This window comes from Trachypithecus francoisi, unplaced genomic scaffold (assembly GCF_009764315.1).
Source record: "Trachypithecus francoisi isolate TF-2019V2 unplaced genomic scaffold, Tfra_2.0 Lachesis_group13, whole genome shotgun sequence".
Taxonomy (NCBI): Eukaryota; Metazoa; Chordata; class Mammalia; order Primates; family Cercopithecidae; genus Trachypithecus; species Trachypithecus francoisi.
Window position 1 is genome coordinate 121,929,223 of NW_022681458.1, and position 20,544 is coordinate 121,949,766.

A 20,544-nucleotide genomic window follows, 5' to 3' on the forward strand; every position below is an offset into this window, starting at 1 on the left:
CCTTGAGGAATCACCACACTGTCTTCCACTATGGCTGAACTAATTTACACTCCCACCAACAGTATAAAAGTGTTCCTATTTCTCCACAGCCTCACCAGCATCTGTTGTTTCCTAACTTTTCAATAATCACCATTCTAACTGGTGTGAGACGGTATCTCATTGTGGTTTTGATTGACACCTGTTTTTCATCCCCACTATGTTGGGCTCTATTATTTAAGTGGTCTTGATAACTTAAAGGATGAATGTATCCACTAGAAGAATTAAATTAAATTGGAAATGGGGACTCTCACCTTTGGAGCTCCCCATGCCACTGGAAGGTAGTCCAGAGAAAGGAAGGCTGCCAAGAATGTGGTAGCAGAGACTCGTAATTGCCCCTAATATCTGCTCTTCCCTTCTACCATGAACCCCAACCTTCTGCCGGACACATGGGTGGATGTTCAGAAGGCAGACCCCACTTCCCTTGTGGTGAGCGAACCCATGTGACTGAGTTCTGGCCAATGGGACATGAGGGGAAGTGACCTGTCTCAGTACCGGGACATGGCCTGAAATCTGGGGGTACTCGCCGCCTGCCTTTGTGCCTTTCTTGGAGCCTGGGTGGTTGGCCAGCACTCCCTCTGGACTCTGGAGTCCAGAGTCTAGGGGTGATGCAGAAGAAGGCAGGGAGGGAAGCAGCTTTGCTTCGGATGACTGTGCCACCACCGCGCCCTGGGGCAGGACTTGCACAGGAGAAGACATCGGCTCTACCTTGCATAATTTGTCCCTGCCACTTCTGTCACGTGCAGCAAATACAAACGTAAACCGCTTCTGGGGCTAACACCCTTCCCAGGGTGCTCAGCATTCTGTCTGCCCCTCCTGCTTCATATTGGTCTGGCTATCCATTTACCACGGATACCTTCTCAAAATGAGTTGCAGACCCTCAGGCCTGCTTGGCAGAGGCCCAGGACCCACCCCACATCTCTCCTGATCCACTGGACACTTCCAGTTCTCATCTAATCCACTGGGCACTTCCGCCTCTCCTCTGATCCACTCTGAACTTCCACCTCTCCTCTGGCCTCCTCTGTCTTCTTCATGGGCTCCACCCCAGTTTGCAACTCATCTCCCGTTTCTCGGACTTGTGCCCGTATTTGTCTTCCTGAGCCATTGTTTCCATTTCTTTTCCCTGTGGCTTCTCTCTCTCCAGACTGCCTCATGGATCTAAACTGCCAGACACCCAGTTCCAGCACTAGTAGGACTGCTAGGGACTGGGGTGGGATTCAGATGGGGTCTTCATTGGACAATCGAGGGCCTATTGTGTCCGGAATTTATTCCTTCCGGTGGGTTCTTGCTCTCACTGACTTCAAGAATGAAGTTGCAGACCCTCGTAGTGAGTGTTACAGCTCTTAAAGATGGTGTGTCCGGAGTTTGTTCCTTCAGATGTGTCCGGAGTTTCTTCCTTCTGGTGGATTCTCCCTTGCCATAAGTGTTCCAGCTCTTAAAGGTGGTGCGGACCCAGAGAGTGAGCAGCAGCAAGATTTATTATGAAGAGTGAAAGAACAAAGCTTCAACAGCATGGAAGGGGACCCGCTGGCTGGGGTGGCCAGCTTTTATTCCCTTATTTGTCCCCACCCACATCCTGCTGATTGGTCCATTTTACAGAGTGCTGATTGGTCCATTTTACAGAGTGCTGACTGGTCCATTTTACAGAGTGCTGATTGGTGTGTTTACATTCCTTTAGCTAGACACAGAGTGCTGACTGGTGCATTTACAATCCACTAGCTAGACACAGAATGCTGATTGGTGCATTTTTTACAAAGTGCTGATTGGCGCATTTACAATCCGTTAGCTAGACACAGAGCACTGATTGGTGTGTTTACAATCCTCTAGCTAGACAGAAAAATTCTCCAAGTCCCCACTCAACCCAGAAAGTCCAGCTGGCTTCACCTGTCACTATCACAAGGTCTGCTACACAGATTCTCGATCAACATGGCTGAATGAATGGACAACAGATGGTTGAATGAATCAGTAAATGATTACATAAAACACAACCGTGTGCCTACCGTGTTTAAAACCAGTACTGCACACTGGATCTCAGTAAGAAATCACAACACTGGCAGTGCCAAATATTCACATGGTTTGTGGCCTAAACATTCGTTCATGGAGTGCAAGCAACGTTATTTACCCTAGACCCAGTGGTGGAGAGGTTATCCCAGGATGTTACCCAGAGCCCATGTCATTCAGAATGTCACTGGAAAATTGGACCACAGTCATTGGTAGGATGGTGACAGCTAAAGCGCCCCTCTCTCCTCACTATACTAAGGAGCAAGTAATGAATTTTTAAAATGACAATTTGATGAAAAATGATGTATTTATTGTAAAACATTTACTACTGTAAGTTAATAAGCGTCAAAAGATCAAAATGCAAAATTTTAAATATAAAATAAGTTAATATAATTATTAGTTTTATTTGTGAGATGGGATCTCACTGTCACCCAGGCTGGAGTGCAGTGGCATGATCTTGGCTCACTGCCACCTCTGCCTCCTGGGCTCAAGAGATCCTCCCACCTCAGCCTCCTGAATAGCTGGGATTACAGATGTCCGCCACCACACCTGTGAAATTTTTGTATTTTTGGTAGAGATGAGGTTTTGCCATGTCTCCCAGGATGTTGTCAAACTTGTAGACTCAAGTGATCCACCTGCCTTGGCCTCCCAAAGTGCTGGGATTATAGGCATAAGCCACTGTGCCTGGCCTACTATTATTTTTAAAGGTAAATATAAACTAAGTTAATATTTTATAAAATGCAACTAAGTTAAAAAAATGTAAAATAAGTTAATAAAAATCACCCCCTAATTCTGCTACTCAGGGTAAATAGGCAGAATTCAATGTGGGTTCCACAATTCCTGCCCCACTGGCCAGGTGGCGGTAAAATCTCCTTCCCTTGCCTGCGGGCAGGCCTGACCCTGATCAGGCCAGATCACCTGAGCCCTTTACCTCCGGGTCTAGAGGTCAGGGATGAAGTCAGAGAGAGATGAAGCTGCAACAGATGCTTTTCTGTTGGCCTTAAAGAATGCTGTGGTCTGACTGTGTCTCCCAAAATTCCTGTGTTGAAATCCTTACCTGACGTAACGGTATCCGGAGGTGGGGCTTTGTGGAGGTGATTAAGTCATGACAGTGGAGCCTTCATGAATGGGACCAGTGCCCTTAGAACAAGAAGCCCAAGAGAGAGCCATCACCCCTCCCACTAAGGAGGACAGAGTGAGAAGGCACTGTCCATAAGGAATAGGCCCTGATCAGACACTGAGTCTGCTGGCGCTGTGATCTTGTACTTCCAGGCTCCAGAACGGTGAGAAATCAATTTCTGTTGTTGACAAGCTCCCAGGTTATGGTACTCTATGATATTATGGCAGCCGGCATGGACCAAGAGGAGGAGGCAAACCATCACGTGTGGAGAGAGTCACAGGGCAGAAGACAGTGGCAGAAAAGGCAGCCCCTAGGAGGTAAGGGCATATCCTGGCTGATGGCTGGCAAGAGTCCAGGGACGTTAGTTCTACAACCACAAAGAACTGAATTCTGCTAACAACCATGTGAGCCTGCAAGAGGATCCCGAGCTCCAGAAAGGAACTCGGCTCAGCCAACGTCTTTTTCTTTCTTCCTTCCTTTTTTTCTTTCTCCCTTCCTTCCTTCCTTCCTTCCCTTCCTTCCTTCCTTCCTTCCTTCCTTCCTTCCTTCCTTCTTTTCTTTCTCTCTCTTTCTTTCTTTTTCTTCTTTATCTTTCCTTCTTTCTTTCTTTTTCTCTTCTCTTCTCTTCTCTTCCTCTCTCTCTCATCTCTCTCTCTCTCTCTCTCTTTGTTGACAGAGTTTTACCCTTTCACCCAGGCTGGAATGCAGTGGTGCAATCTCGGCTCACTGCAACCTCCGTTCCCTGGGTTCAAGCGATTCTCCTGCCTCAGCCTCCCGAGTAGCTGGGATTACAGGTGCCCACCACCACACCCAGCTAATTTTTGTGTTTTTAGTAGAAACAGGGTTTCACCATGTTGGCCAGGCTGGTCTCGAACTCCTGACCTCAGGTGATCCTCACACCTCGGCCTCCCAAAGTGCTAGGATTAGAGGCATGAGCCAACACGCCCAGCCACAGTAAATATCTTGATTTCAGTCTTAGAAGACTTTGAGCAAAGGAGTCTGTTAGAGAACCCAAGGTTGGACTCCTGACTATGGAAACTATGAAATCACACATTTGTGTTTTTTGAGCTGCTAACTTTATGGTAAATTTTTATGTAGCAATAGAAATGATTACAGAATGCACAGAAACATGTTTGTATATTTTCTTTCATATAGGCACATATATAAAATAAAATTGGGGGAGCTGGGTGCAGTGGCTCACACCTGTAATCCCAGGATTTTGGGAGACTGAGGTGGGCAGATTGCTTGAGCCCAAGCAATCTGGTCTTGAGTTCAAGACCAGCCTGGGCAACATAGTGAACCCCATCTCCACTAAAAATACAAAAACTAGATGGGTATAGCGGCACATGCCTGTAGTCCCAGTTACTCAGGAGGCTGAAGTGCAAGGATTACTTGAGTCTGGGAGGTAGAGGCTGCAGTGAGCCAAGATTGCACCACTGCACTCCAGCCTGGGCAACAGAGCAAGACCCTGTGTCAAAAAAATAAAAATAAAAAATAAAATTGGGTTTATATTATATATATACTTTTGCAAATGGCTTTTGTCTCTTAATATGTCATAAGCATTGGTTACCATTTTGATAGTTTGGTTTTTAAAAATGAAACTTGTGTGTGTCTGTGTGTGCAGTGGGGCATACTTGGGCTCTATAGTGAGGTCAGACCCTTCAAAACAGGAGAGTTCTCCTTTAGGAACTGGACTTCCATTTCCTTTTGGTGGGAACACAGTAACTATTTCAGTAAATCCCATCTCTTTTCTCAATAACACTAAACTCTTTGAGAGCCAGATTTATGGCTTCTATTCCTGTTGATTCTTCTTGGGAATTAATTCAGTGCTGAGCTCCCTTGATAAAGCTGTGGCATGTTGATGGTGAGAAAAATGTCCTGTGGCCATTCCAGGTGCTAATCCTCTTGTTTCTGGCCCAGAATGGCCTGACCTTAAGAATCCTGTTGTATTAGTCTGTTCTCACACTGCTATAAAGACATTATCCAAGGCTGGGTAATTTATAAAGGAAAGAGCTTTAATTAACTCACAGTTCCATATGGCTGGGGAGGCCTCAGGAAGCTTACATCATGGTGGAAGGTGAAGGGGAAGCAAGGACCTTCTTCATGTAGTGGCAGGAGAGGAAAGCGTAAGCAGGGGAAAATGGCAGATTCTTATAAAACCATCAGATCTTGGCTGGACGCGGTGGCTCATGCCTATAATCCCAGCACTTTGGGAGCCCAAGGTGAGTGAATCACCTGAGGTTGGGAGTTTGAGACCTGAGGTCAGGACTCCATGACCAACACGGTGAAATGCCGTCTTTACTAAAAATACAAAATTAGCCTGGTGTGGTGGCACATGCCTGTAATCCCAGCTACTCCAGAGGCTGAGACAGGAGAATCACTTGAACCCAGGAGGCAGAGGTTGTGATGAGCCAAGATTGCACCACTGCACTCCCAGCCTCGGCAACAAGAATGAAACTCCATCTCAAAAAAAAAAAAACAAAAAAACCAAAAACATAAAAACATCAGATCTCGTGAGACTCACTCACTGTTATGAGGACAGCATGGGGGAAACTACCCCCATGATTCAATCACCTCCCTCCCTCGACACGTGGGGATTACAATTCAAGATGAAATTTGGGTGGGGACACAGAGCCAAACCATATCATCTGTTGAGGTGTGTTAGTTTACTAGAGTTGCCATAACAAATGGCACAGACTGAGTGACTTAAAAAACAGAAATTTATTTTCTCACAGTTCTAGAGGCTAGAGGTTTAAGATCAAGGTGTCAGCAAGGTTGATTTCCTCTGAGGTCTCTGTCCTAATCTTGTGGATGATTATTCTCTTCTGTGTCCTCACATGACCTTTCCTCGATGCATGTGTGTCTTCATCCATTTTATGTTACTATAACAAAATAGCACAGACTGGGCAATTTACAATAAACAGAAATTTATTTGCCAAACAGTTCTGGAGCCTGGACAGTTTAAGAGCATGGTGTCAGCATCTGGTGAGGGCTTTCATGCTGCATCATCCCATGGTCCAAGCCAGAAGGGCAAGAGCAAAAATCCACTCCTGGAGGCCTTTTTTCCACCCCCCAAGACAGGGTCTCACTTTGTCACCCAAGCTGGAGTGCAGTGGCACAATCATGTGTCACTGCAGTCTCAACCTCCTGGACTCAAGCAGTCCGCACACCTCAGCCTTCCAAGAGTAGCTGGGATTACAGGCACATGCTAACTAAGCCCGGCTTTTATTTTTTGTAGAGATGAGGTCTCCCTATGTTGCCCAGGCTGGTCTTGTACTCCTGGACTCAAGTGATCCTCCTGCCTCCACCTTCCAAAGTGTTAGGGTTACAGGCGTGAACCACCATGCTCAGCCTTGGAAGTCATTTTTTAAAAGACATTAAGCCCACCCATGAGAGTGGAGCCTAATCACCTCTTAAAGGCCCCACCTGGCCAGCTACAGTGGGTCACACCTGTAACCCCAACACTCTGGGAGGCTGAGGTGGGCAGATTGCTTGAGGTCAGGAGTTCAAGACTGGCCTGACCAACATGGTAAAACCTCGTCTTTACTAAAAATAGAAAAAATTAGCCAGGCATGGTGACACATGCCTATAGTCCCACCTACTTGGGAGACTGAGGTGGGAGAATCACCTGAGCCTGGGAGGTCAAGGCTGCAGTGAGCCAAGAACACGCCACTGTGCTCCAGCCTGGGTGACAGAGTGAGACTCCCTCTCAAAAATCAAACAAAAAATGCCAGGCATGGTGGCTCACGCCTGTAATCCCAGCACTTTGGGAGGCCGAGGCAGGTAGATCATGAGGTCAGGAGATAGAGACCATCCTGGTCAATGTGGTGAAACCTTATCGCTACTAAAATACAGAAAATTAGCTGGGTGTGGTGGCATGCATCTGTAGTCCCAGCTACTCAGGAGGCTGAGGCAGGGGAATTGCTTGAACCTGGGAGGTGGAGGTTGCCGTGAGCCGAGATCATGCCACCACACTTCAGCCTGGCGACGGAGCAAGACTCCGTCAAAAAGAAAAAACAAAAAAACACCACCTTTTAATTCGGTTATAGTGGCAATTAAATGTCAACGTGAGTTTTAGAAAGGACAAGCATTCAAACCATAGCAACATGTGTCCCTGGTAACTCTTTGCGTATCCACATTTCTTTTTCTTATCAGGACACCAGTCATATTGATTAAGGCCCACCTGAAAAAAAACAATTTAACTTAATTAACTTTTTGTTTGTTTGTTCTGAGATGGAGTCTTGCTCTGTTGCGCCCAGGCTGGAGTGTAGTGGTGCGATCTCAGCTCACTGTAATCTCTGCCTCCCGGGTTCAAGCGATTCTCCCACCTCAGCCTCCCAAGTAGCTAGGATTACAGGTGCACACCACCATGCCTGGCTAATTTTTCTATTTTTAGTAGAGAAAGGGTTTCACCATTTTGTCCAGGCTGGTCTCGAACTCCTGACCTCAGGTGATCCGCCTGCCTCGGCCTCCCAAAGTGCTGGGATTACAGACGTGAGCCACCGTGCCTGGCCTAATTAACTCTTTAAGGGCCCTGTCTCCAAATAAAGTCACATTCAAGGTACTGGGGGTTAGGACTTCAACATATTAATTTGGAGGTGGACACAGTTCAGCCATAACACTAGATCAAGGTGGATTCAGGGTCTTGTCATTGACAGTGGGCAAATAATGTGGAGGTCAGTCCTGCAGTCACCTGGGAAGGGAGCGGAGCTTTGCAGGGAAATGCTGCCTTCTCTAGGAGGACTTGGGCTTCCCAAAATCTGACATGAAACTCCGAGGGAGGCCAACTGAGAACTAAATATACAAAGAAAAAGGATCTAAACCATCTGGCTTCCAAAAACAGCTTCTTGTTGGGGACCTCTAGGCCCCTTACCTTTCCCTTAGGATTTGAGGAAGACAGAAGGTCCCCTGGGGTTTTCATCCATGTGAGGGCTGATACCGCCTCCCACCCGCAGGCATCCTCCGGCACAGGCTTTTACACATCTTTTAATTTTTAACTTTTTATTAAAACAAATTTTTAATAAACAAAAAAAGTTTAAACAAAAATATAGAGTACCCTTATAGACACTTCCGAAGCTGAAATGGTTAGCAGTTTGCCATATTTGCCTTACCTACCTTTCTGTTTCACCTTTTCTTTTCTTTTTGGCTGAATCTGGGTAGCTTCTTATTAATGTTAATTTTATTTATACTTACAAATGTAATACAGACTTAGCTGGGCACCTTAGCTCATGTCTGTTATCCTAGCATTTTGGGAGGTCAAGGCGGGTGGATCACTTGAAGGAGTTCAAGACCAGCCTGGGCAGCACAGCAAAACCCTGTCTCCTCAAAACACACAAAACTTGCCTGGGTGTGGTGACCTGGGTGTGGTGACGTGTGTCTGTTGTCCCAGCTACTCAGGAGGCTGAGGTGGGAAGACTACTTGACCCTGAGAGGTCAAAGCTGCCATGAGCCAAGATCACACCACTGCACTTCCAGCCTGGGTGACAGAGGAAGACTGTTTAAAAAAAAAAAAGAAAGGAATGTAGACTCAGTGAAGAAAACTTAGACCATACAGGCCAATATAATGAAACAGAAAAGTCACCCATGTTCCCACCATCCAAAAACAACTACAAATCATCTTATGGTGCCTTTCTTCATATATTTTATAGTTGAGATTCTGTAATACGCTTGGTTAATAATTTATCGTTTAAAAGTGCTGTTCATGGGAGGGTGTGGTGGCTCAAGCCTGTAATCCCAGCACTTTGGGAGGCCGAGACGGGCGGATCACGAGGTCAGGAGATCGAGACCGTCCTGGCTAACACGGTGAAACCCCGTCTCTGCTAAAAAATACAAAAAACTAGCCGGGCGAGGTGGCGCCGCCTGTAGTCCCAGCTACTCGGGAGGCTGAGGCAGGAGAATGGCGTAAACCCGGGAGGTGGAGCTTGCAGTGAGCTGAGATCTGGCCACTGCACTCCAGCCTGGGTGACAGAGCTAGACTCCGTCTCAAAAAAAAAAAAAAAAAAAAGTGCTGTTCAAGCAATTCTCCTGCCTCAGCCTCCTGAGTAGCTGGGACTACAGGTGTGTGCCACCAAGCACGGCTAATTTTTTTTGTATTTCTAGTAGAGACAGGGTTTCACCATGTTGGCCAGGCTGGTCTCGAACTCCTGACCTCAGGTGATCCGCCCACCTTGGCTTCCCAAAGTGCTGGGATTACAGGCATGAGCCACCGTGTCCGGCGGGCACCTTTTCTTATACTCTCATTTGGATTCTAGTTTTGTGAACACCACTACTCTATAGCCCACTGTTCTTCTAAATCGTCTTTCCTTCTTATTGATTTAAAAGAGTTTTTCTTTTATATATTTTGATATTGAATGCTTTATTGGTTAAATATATTGCGAATGTATTTTTCCATTATCCAGGTTACTTTTTCTTTTTTTTGTATTTATTATACTTTATGTTCTAGGACACATGTGCACAATGTGCAGGTTTGTTACATATGTATTACACATGTGCCATGTTGGTGTGCTGCACCCATTAACTCGTCATTTACATTAGGTTACTTTTTCACTCTTTTAATAACTCATTTGATGACAGGAAACTATATATTTTATGTATTTTATTTTATTTTTGAAACATGGTCTCGCTCTGTTGCCCAGGTTGGAGGGCAGTGGTGTGATCATGACTCACTACAGCGTTGGCCTCCTGGGCTCAAGCAATCCTCCAGCCTCAGCCTAGGCACATGCCACCATGCTTGGCTAATTTTAGACTTTTTCATAGAGATGAAGTTTTTCCCAGCCTGGTCTTGAACTCCCGGGTGCAAGTGATCCTCCCACCTCGACCTCCCAAAATACTGGGATTACAGATTTCAGTCACCATGCCTGGACTGAAATTATTCATTTTAATGAGTCAATTTATTGATCCCTTCCTTAATGAATATTGCTCTTTGTTTTCTATTTAATAAGTCTTTTCTACCCTGGGAGCATGATGATATCTGCCTTAATTATCTTCTAATTATTTGTTTTGTCTTTCATGTTCAGGCCTATAATCCTCCTGGAATTAATTTTGTGCATGATGTGAGGTAGGGGTCACATTTTTCTTTTCTTTTTTTTCCCATGTGTATCTAGTTGGCCCAGATTATTATTGAAAATGCTCTCCTCTTCCCACTTGTTTGCAGTGCCACCTTTCCCCCCAAAATGGCGTTTTCAATTCCCCATGTGATAAACGCAGCTGCAGATCCTTCCTTTTCCCTTCATGGTATGGCTTATGTGGGGAGTCCACAGTTTCTTGATCCCTTCTCCTCCCCAGGTACCTTTGGGCTGTGTCTTGTTTCGCACACCCTTGCTCCAGGGTGTGTCCCAGAAGCAGAACTGCGGGTTGTAAGGTACGTACATCTTCTACTTTACAGACTGTTTTCCACACTGGTCATGCTGCTTACAACTTTAGGGCTAACAGAAGCCAAAAGACTCACTGAGTTTGCAGATAAAAATGGGGAAGCCGGGCTGGACCCCAGGCCAGCTCCACAGCCAAGCATGCTCCCCCGCTGAACCACCTCAACTGCCCACCAGACAAAGTACAGTGGCTGCCAGGATGTGCGGGCGGTGGCCGCGTGCTCTTATATTTCATTTACTTTTGTTTGTTATTTTTTGAGGTGGGAGTTCTGCTATGTTGCCCAGGTTGGTCTCAAACTCCTGGGATCAAGTGATCCTCCCACCTCAGCCTCCCAAAGTGATAGCATTACAGGCATGAACCATTGTGCCCAGCCATATTTGCTCTTTTTTTTTTTTTTTTTGAGATGGAATCTCACTGTCGCCCAGGCTGGAGTGCAATGGCGCAATCTCGGTTCACAGCAATCTCCACCTCTCGGGTTCCAGCGATTCTTGTGCCTCAGCCTCCTGAGTAGCTGGGATTACAGGCGTGAGCCACCATGCCCGGTTAATTTTTTGTATTTTTAGTAGAGATAGGGTTTCACCATATTGGCCAGGCTGGTCTTGAACTCCTGCCCACCTCGGCCTCCCAAAGTGCTGGGATTACAGGTGTGAGCCACCACGCCTGGCCATGTGCTGTTATATTTCAGTGATTTACAAATATCCCATAAGGTAGATACTGCTGCCATTGGCACTTTTTCCATGCAGAGGAAGAAACTGAGGCACAAAGAGTGAAGTAACTTGCCACAGTCACACAAGAGCTAGGATTGAGCCCAGGCAGTTTAGTAGCAGCCACTGTGTTCTCAAGTACCGTGGCAGGGCTCCCAGCTAAATAGAAAACACTCTAAGCCCCAAGTCACGTCCTGAGACCACATCCTAGTTGGGGAACCATAAACCAGTCATCCATCCATCCATCTATCCATCCATCCATCCATCCATCCATCCCCCACCTACCATGGGCCAGGCTAAGAGTTAGGAATACAGAGGTAAAGGACGCAGGTCCAGTTCTTAGCCACAGAGATGGCTAAGATGACAAATAAATGCACAAATAGATACAAAATGCGTAACAAGTGTTAGGAAGGAAAAGCAAAAGGGTCTAATTTAGAATATTTTCCAAAAAAGGAAGGGGGCTTGGCAATGAAGCTGGGAGCTGAAGGATCTGTGACGTCAGCCAGAGGAGTGCTTGTGTAGGTGAGTGCATGTGTGTGTGTGTAGACAGGGGGCCAGACACAGCCAACAGCAATGCAAAGGCCCCAAGGACCGGAAGGCAGTGCCTGGGGCACAGTGGCACAAGATGGGGTGGCGGAGAAGGCAGGGGCCAGGTGGCAAGCCCTGTAGGCCATGTTCAAGATTTTGGAATTTTATCCCATAGAGTGTGTATGGCAGTGACGGGTAGGAGGTAGGCATTGCAAGGTTTGACATGACAGAATGATGCATCAGAGGAGCATTTTTATTTTTTTTTTTGAAACAGCATGGGCCTGTAATCCCAGCACTCTGGGAGGCGGAGGCAGCAGCATCACTTGAGGCCAGGAGTTCAAGAGGCTGAGGCAGGAAGAGTGCTCCAGTCCAGGAGGTTGAGGTTTCAGTGAGCTATGATGGCGCCACTGCACTCCAGCCTGGACAACAGGGTGAGACCCTGTCTCTAAAAAACAAAAAACAAAGGCTGGGCACGGTGGCTCATGCCTGTGATCCCAGCGCCTTGGGAGGCTGCGGCGGGTGGATCATGAGGTCAGGAGATCAAGAGCATCCTGGCTAATACGGTGAAACCCCGTCTCTACTAAAAATACATGCCGGACGTGGTGGCACATGCCTGTGGTCCCAGCTTACGAGGGAGGCTGAGGCAGGAGAATGGCGTGAACCCAGGAGGAGGAGGTTGCAGTGAGCTGAGATCGCGCCACTGCACTCCAGCCTGGGCGACAGAGTGAGACTCCATCTCAAAATAAATAAATAATAAATACAAAACAAAACAAAACAAAATACAAATACAAAAAGAAAAATGCAGCAGCCATGCAGCTTTGGGGAAGAGGATAGAAGGGGTGGAGGATGTAGGGAATTGGGAGCGAAGGGCTGGGTAGGAGAGGGTCCCAGCAGCATCTGTTCAATGGGAGGCGGGTTGCGGGGGGCTGCGGGTGTGCTGAAGGGGGAGTGCAGGGTGGGGAGAGCCTGGCATCAGCATCCACAGACTAGAGAGCAGCAAGCAGTGGGAGACGGGCAGGGAAGCCGGGCCGGGCTGCGCTAGGTTTGAGGAGCCCAGGGACGGCGTGGAGGAGGCTCCTGGCAGGCAATGGGGTGAGGGGTGAATGGGAGGGGATGCTGGCCCCATCCTGTCCCCAGCCCCATCATCCCCCGAGGTAGGGAAAGGCGCCCGAAAGCCCACAGTTGTTGTGTGAATCTTTCACGTGGACTGGGGGGTGATGGGGCAGAGACTTTACATCAGTTGTTCATTTGTCCAGAACTTTGTGGAGCGTCATGTGTCAGAAACGGGGGCAGGGACCTCGATGATAGTAATAATACAGGAATTATGATGGCTGACATTTGCTCAGGCTTCTGGAAGGGTGTCAGGGACTTTAACACAGTGTGCTAATCCTCACACCCTCACACACACACATCCCAGCCCTACCTCCCCAATTCCCATCGCCTAGGGTTTTACAGAGGAAGAAACTGAGGTCGTCATAAGCTGGAGTCATTTGGCTAAAGTCACAGGCTTCAGAACACTCAGGATTGGATTTAAGCCCCAGATTCCAGCACCCAGGTGGGCCTTTCCCCACCCAGGCCCAGTGAGCAGTCCCCGGGCAGTGCTGCGGAGATGTTTACCATGAGCTTGGTGTCAAACCGCTGGGCGGGCCTGCCTGTCACCACAGCCCATCTGAACTTGCTAACAAGAGTCAGGTGGATGGGAATGGAACAGAGGCTCAGGGAAGGGACAGAGTTACAAAGCAAAAGGCTCCGGTTCAGTCTAGAGCCAGACTTCCTGGGTTTGAATCCCAGTTCCCTTACGAGAGAGACCTGTGACCCCAGGTGAGTTACTCAGAGTCTCTGTGCCACTGTTTCCCATGTACAAAATGCGAATTATCATAGGAACTGCCTCGTGCGGCTGTTGTGAGGATTATATCAGAAAGCTCAGCACAGCATCGGAACAGAGTTTGGTTTCCGTTTTGTCATTTTGAAACAGGGTCTCTCGCTGTCACCCAGGCTGGAGAGCAACGGCGCAGTCAAGGTTCACTGCAGCCTCGATCTCCTGGGCTCGAGCGATCCCCTCGCCTCCACCTCCTGAGTACCTGGGACTTCAGGTATTTGCCATTACACCCAGCTAATTTGTAAAACTTTTTGTAGAGACGGAGGTCTCCCTCTGTTACCCACACCGGTCTTGAATTCCTGGGTTCAATTGATCTTCCCGCCTGAGCCTCCTGAAGTGCTGGGATGACAGGCATGAGCCACTGCACCCGGCCAGCTTGGCAGTAGTAAGCACTCACAGGTCCCAGCTCTTGTCCCCACTGAAGAATGAGCAAGTGTGCAGTGGGAATGGCAGGACAGCAGACAGGAAAGCAGAAGACCAGAGGAGAGGCATGGCCTGGGTGCTGGCCCTGGACATACCTCTGGACCCTTCCAAGTCCTCACGGTGGGGGAGCAGAGGCCACGGTGGTGCAGAGCCTGAACCACCGCTGTAGGAGGCCGCACTGCCTGCCCCACCCAGACTGTTCCCTTGGCAGGGCACAGGGGGAGGCAGGGCATCCCGGAGCTGCTGGGAAGTGACCCAGGAACAGTGTGCCTCCCGGAGCTCCAGGGCCCGGCAAGTCCACCTGGAGGCCGGGCCCCTGCAGCTGAGGAGGGCACAGCACCAAGCGTTTTAATGTCTTTTAAATACGATAGCTGGGATGAGACACCCATTCACACGACCTTTGTCCGTTCCTGCCTGGAGCCGCTGAAGTGAGTTAATAAATACTGGAGGAGGTGGGCTGAGCCTGCGGGGGAAGAGCTGTGCCCTGAGGAGGGAGCTCTGGCCCAGGCGGCCTAGGCCCTCATGGTCTCCTCTGCTAATGGCCTCCCATTTCACTTTCAAAAGTCCTGGTCCTCCCGCACTGAGTTAGCTGGTCACTAGACTTACCTGTAATGACAGGGATGGCCTGACATTCCTGAGGCCATGCCTTGTTTTCAGCCACAGCCTGCAGGATCGTCCCCAACCTTGGGGTCAAACCACTTGTCACATTGTAAGCAAAATGCTCCACTGTGGTACCCCAAGTGGGGTCCCCAGCCCTGCAGGGGCGGCATTGCCTGGGCGCTCTGTGGAGATGCACGTTTTCAGGCTGCCCCAGCCCTACTGGGTCAGGGGTGCACTCTGGGTCAGGGGTGCACTCTGATGTGCACTCTGAGGAGAGTCCTGGTAACTCCGGGGGAGATGGAAGGGTGCGAGGCCTGACGAGGGCGGGGGAGCACTGCCGGACCAGAAGCAGAGCGGGGCCTGGCCCCAACTCCATCAGTCACTGTTTAGCCGGGACTCCTCCTGTGCCTGTTTCCTCATTTGGAAACGGAACACGACAGTGTGTCCTTCCATCGCATTTCAGGCTGGTGTGAAAACCAGCAAGATGCTACAGACCAGAATCTTGCAAAGTGTGAAGTTCATCAGTCAGGAATGCTAAGAGCCTCAGCACCCTCAGTACCCCACTCTTCACGGGCGGCCTGTGACCCTCTGAAAAATGCAAGGACTTCCTGGCAGCCTTTGGTAAGGCAGGGCAATGGCACCAGAGTGGGAGAACCACATATAGAAAACTGAACAGGCTGCTGTGCCTGAACCTGGTCCCACCCCCCGGGGTGTCTCTTTCGCTAATGAGTAATGGGCTCTGACTGCACACGCAGGTGTGCCTGTGGGGAGGGAAGGGGGGTGACATCACCCTCTTGTGCATTTCCGGGTCCACAGGAGGCAGGGCAGGTGACCATCGGAAGCGTTTATTTCAGACCAGCTGCTTCACTTACATCATCTCCATGAACTCTCATGGCACCTCTGCTAGGCAGTTACTTTTTATTTTTTTCTATAGTTTTGAACACAGCCAGGCAGTTCTTAACCCGATTCATAAGTGAAAAGACTGAGGCAGGAAATGACGTGCCCAAGGCGGGCAGCGGTGAAGCTGGGATTCCAATCCACGTATCTGCGATCCGGAGCACCCTGTGGCGTCTCAGGCAGGGGTGCAAGGTGGTGGGCCACAGGAGAAAGGAGCACAGAGTCCCTGGATAGTGGCACTCGGGATGTATCATGGAACACGATGGAAAACAACTTTTTAGTAAAAAGTGAAGCTTCAAAATGTGGTCTATCCATACAATAGAATATTATTCAGCCTTAGGAAGAAATTAAAAATGTGAAAAAATGCAGGTGAACATGTGTTTAAAGAAAAATTAAAAAAAATAAATTCTGATACATACAACATGGATGAACATTGACATGTTAAGCAAAATAAGCCAGTCACAGAAAGCCCAATACTGTATGATCCACTTATGCGAGGTGCCCAGAATAGTCAAATTCAGAGAGACAGAAAGTAGGATGCTGGTTGCCAAGGGGCTGGTGGGAGGGAGGAATGGAGAAGTTATGCTTAATGGGGACTGGGTTTAGTTTCACCAGCTGAGAGCCCTATAGAGGGATTCCAGAACACCATGATGGTGATGGTTGCACAATGACCTGAATATATTTACCACCGCTGAACAGCGCCCTTACAAATGGTTAAGATGGTAAATCTTGTGTTATGTGTATCTTGCCACAGTTTTAAGAATTGAAGGAAAAAAGGGCTTCCAAAGAAGTGGCTGTGGAGACCGTGATGTGCATTTGCTGCCAGAGGCTCCGCTCCTGCCCTGCCCAGCCTGCTCCAGGCCCCAGTGATGGGCAGACAAGAACTGCAGGCATGCGGGGCAGCCCGGCTGCTCTCAGTGGAGCCTGACTTGCTCTCAGCGGCTCTCTAGCTCATCTCAGGATTCGAGGCTGAGGCTTTCTCCTGCTTCCACCTTTTCCGGGAGCTACTGTTCTCACTGCTCAGTTGAGGAAATGGAGCCAATGAGGGAGGCCCCTGCTCACGTGGCCTCCAGGAGCGTGGCTGGGATTCCAGCCCATGCGTCTCATCTCCCACCTTGTCACTGCACACACGGCACAGCAACCCGCTCCCAGGCGACTCCATCAGGTGTGACATTTCCCCAGGTTGACCTTTTTAAGTAAAAAATTGTATTTATGTTTTTTTCAGATGGAGTATCACTCTGTCACCCAGGCTGGAGTGCAGTGGCGCGATCTCGGCTTATTGTAGCCTCTGCCTCCCGGGCTCAAGTGATTCTCCCATCTCAGCCTCCTGGGTAGCTGGGATTACAGGTGCTCACCACCACACCCGGCTAATTTTTGTATTTTTAGTAGAGACGGGGTTTTGCCATGTTGCCCAGGCTGGTCTTAAACTCCTGAGCTCAAGTGATCTGCCTGCCTCGGCCTCCCAGAATGCTGGGATTACACAGGTTGACCTCTTGATGTCACGAGGGGAAGAGCTCTCCTGATGTATGAGTCCTCCCAGGTCCTTTATTGAAATGGCTGTGTTCTGATGGCAGGGGGAGGGGATCAGCTATCTGCAGGGCATGGCGGTGATAAAGACATCATCAAGCGGAACATCGAATTAAGTCTCATTTATTCTAGGGCAAACTCAAAAGGGTTTTTTTTCTGTTTGTTTTCTTTTTTAGCAAATCCTAGCACATTATTAACAAAAAAAATCTGTACATTTGCCATGATACACTTGAAAGTGAAACAAATAAGATATAAATACAGATATGGATGTAACATGAAAAAGCCCAAAAACAAAAAAACCCCAAAAAAACCAAAAAACCCACCCAACCTGGGGGTGTGGGGACCATGCGTGTGAACACAGTGCCAACAAAACTATTTTGGTGGCTGATATTTTTCAGAGCATTTCTTTATTTCCAAACATTATTGTTAGCAAAGTCCTGGTGGGATTCTACAAAGTTCTTATTTGCAGTCCTTTAAAGTGTAACATTATGCTTGATAAATAAAGGGTGGCAGGGAAAGAAAAAGGCTGATGAGACAAAGTCAGTTGCATTACCTGCACAGGGTGGTAAGCTAGTGAGGCGCGTAGAAAAGGCAGGCCCGTGGCGTCGCCGCAGGTCCGGGAAGCACACACAGTGCACTTGAAGGAAGCTGCGTGCCCCAAGGACTGGCCGCACCCTGCCCAGACCCTGGCTGCAGGGGAGGCAGCAGCTTGGAGGAAGCAGGGAGTCAGCCCTCCCGGCCCCGCAGTGGAGCAGCAGGGCTCTCCGGCCCTGGCCAGTCAGGTAGACAGGGAGGCAGAGACAGGCCTAGGTGCTCTGCTCTTTTGTGTTCTGTTTTTCACTGAACAGGGGCCCTGCAGGGAGGCGGCGGCAAGGCAAGGCAGCTGCAGCTGTCAGGGTCTAGGGGGCGACGGTGGGCTCGGCGCCCTCCCAGTGAGGTGGTGGCGGCATGCGAGTCTCCTCGGCGCGGCGGCAGCAGTTTTCAGATTGAGGCCAAGAGACCTGTGACGTGATTGTATCTGTCAGGAGACTGAAGACTGGGCAAGTGACATTCAAGGCTAGCCCTTTGTGAGTACTATGAGGACGTCCAGCAATGTTCAAGATCCTTTCTAAGTACACCGGGGACTGGAGGACCTTCTGGGAGACAAACAGCTCAAGGAGGAAGGTCTTTCTAACTGCATTAGGCATAAAGACACTCATGGATAACCTAGCCCGACGCACATTCCTACAACAGACGGGTCAACAAAAGACTCCCTAATTCACTTGTAGAGTGTAAAAAAGAAATGCCATTAATGACATTTTAATAAACCAACAGTATTTATCAACAAAAGACCTGGTCCTGCTGTATTTTAAGCCAAAGCTAGTCAGGAATACCCAACCCCTTGAAATGCATCCCTCAAGTTCCCTAAACAGCAGCAGTGAGGTACCACACGTGTAGGGTGCATGCACAAACACACACCACACGCCACACACACACACCACACGCCACACACACACACACACACACACACACACACACACATACACACCCACGGTCAGCACCCTGGCTTCACTGTTCCTACGCACTATGAGGCCTTCATTTTCAGCGCATGTTTCCAAATACATCAGTCTTTCCCAGCTTCCTACATCCAATCTGGAGGGTCAGGGCAGAGGGGTCTGTGGAAATGATGGTGAGAACCACGTGCTCTGGCACCCAGCATCTGCTTTCAGTCCTAGCAGTAGCAGTGGGCTCTGCACTGGAATAGCAAATACATTATTAGAATTAATCTCAAAAGAAGCGTTTTCCTTATGGAAATATCAGTTCAATTTATAGGATCTAATACAACAGGAAGAGACAATAGAAGTTCTCATGATTGCATTAAGAATTTCCATTTGGCTTAAGAATTTTAGTCAAAATTTATTTAAACAGACTGCAAACCTCTAGTTGCTTTTATTGGAGTCATTAGGCTCTAAAGGTGTTTCTAAAAAGGGGGTCTAGTGGTTCCTTGAGGAGGAAGAGAGACTCTAAATGTGTGTTCTTTTTAAGTGTGTTTCTAATCCTGTTTTTCTGCAATCTGCTACACCTCATAATTACTTTTTCCTTAAACAGTGACTATTTCATCAACAGACATTCAAGGAACTACTTCAGTTTATAACATTAAGAAAACTGTGATATCCAGTCTCTCTAGGCTTTTCTTTGCTCTTAATCCCACATTAAACGGAGAAGTCAGAACTAAGATGGTAAAGATGGCATTTACCAGACTGAGACCATGTTAGAACTAAACAGCTTCAGCAGAACTTCAGGGAGAGGAAAGAGGTTGCTGCTAAATCTGAATCACCAAGTAGCCCAGGGATGAAGGTCTTGGCAGAATCCCCATGACAACAGTGCTCCCAAGGACCTCAGCAGTAAAGATGAAAGACTTGTATCTTCTGTGCTTCGTGAACTGCCATCTCAGGCATCCCTAAAGGATGCCATACATGTATCTTATTTTTGTGTCCAGATTTAAATTTGAAGAATTCCTTTGCATGGAAGCTCTGGGGTGAGGACCTTGTCTGTGCAGTTGATTAGGGAGGGCTGGAAGGAGACTGCTGGGGTGCACTCCCAATTCTATGCTGAAAGCCGGGGCAGTCGGCCTCCAGTCCAGATATGACAAGAAAAATTCCCAGCATTTGTTGAAAGGCCATCTTCAGACTGTTCCTGCCAAGACTTGATTCCCCCTTTTAGTAGGTCTCAGAACACAACTTAAAGATGTGTCACCTTCCATGGTGTCAGCTGTGAAAGGGGCCCCACACAGACCATACTCACAAGAAAATAGGCTAAGGAGGAGGAACACAAAGTAACACCCCACCCCACCCCCAAATCCGTTATTAACTGGGAAAAAAAAAAATTGCTACCTTCTACCAAGTAGTGGCTACAGCGCTCTGATTTTTAAAAACTGCGCCCCACACACATGGTCTGGTCATCTCAGCAGGCTGTACAAGACATGTTTCAGTATGGCTCTTTTCTCTTCTTATTCCTTTCATTTTGTATGAAGACTGCAATACAGGCCTTGCTTCCTTTACATTCAATACCAGTAAGATTCTACAGAAAAGCTGGAAGGGACCAAAATACTGATTGTAATAAATATTTGTGGGCCTCCTTGTACTGACTGGGCAGCCGATGAAGGGGGTGGGGAGAGGTCTCTGAGAGGCACCACCGATTGCTTCTAGGTCTACCCAAGAGACAGGTGCTGCCATTAGCTGTGCGTGGAGACATCGGAGGAGGAGCTGCTGTTGCTGTTGGTGGTCTGGGCCCTCTTGATATATAAGTTTAGTAGCTTCATCTGAAAAGAGAAGATGAAACCGAATTAGCAGGAAGAAAAGCAATCAGAAAGTAGAAAACAGGAAAAAGAATCCCAGGTGACAGTAAGAAAACAGCAAGTCCTTTCATTCCCTTGGTTGAGGAATTCATTATAAAAACATGTTCTGGGTGCCTGCTGCTCA

General features: G+C 48.2%; 1 protein-coding gene across 21 annotated transcripts in view; it reads right to left on the reverse strand.

The window, feature by feature from the left end:
- Window positions 1-17,192: 17,192 nt before the first annotated feature.
- Window positions 17,193-20,544, reverse strand: part of CLASP1 (cytoplasmic linker associated protein 1) — a 305,011-nt gene continuing 301,659 nt past the window's right edge. For all 21 annotated transcript variants that reach the window (XM_033231811.1, XM_033231808.1, XM_033231795.1 and 18 more), the window contains one exon: window positions 17,193-20,384. In XM_033231811.1, coding sequence (XP_033087702.1) covers window positions 20,298-20,384 — 87 coding nt within the window. In that variant the 3' untranslated portion in view covers window positions 17,193-20,297. The remainder of the gene's footprint in view (window positions 20,385-20,544) is intronic.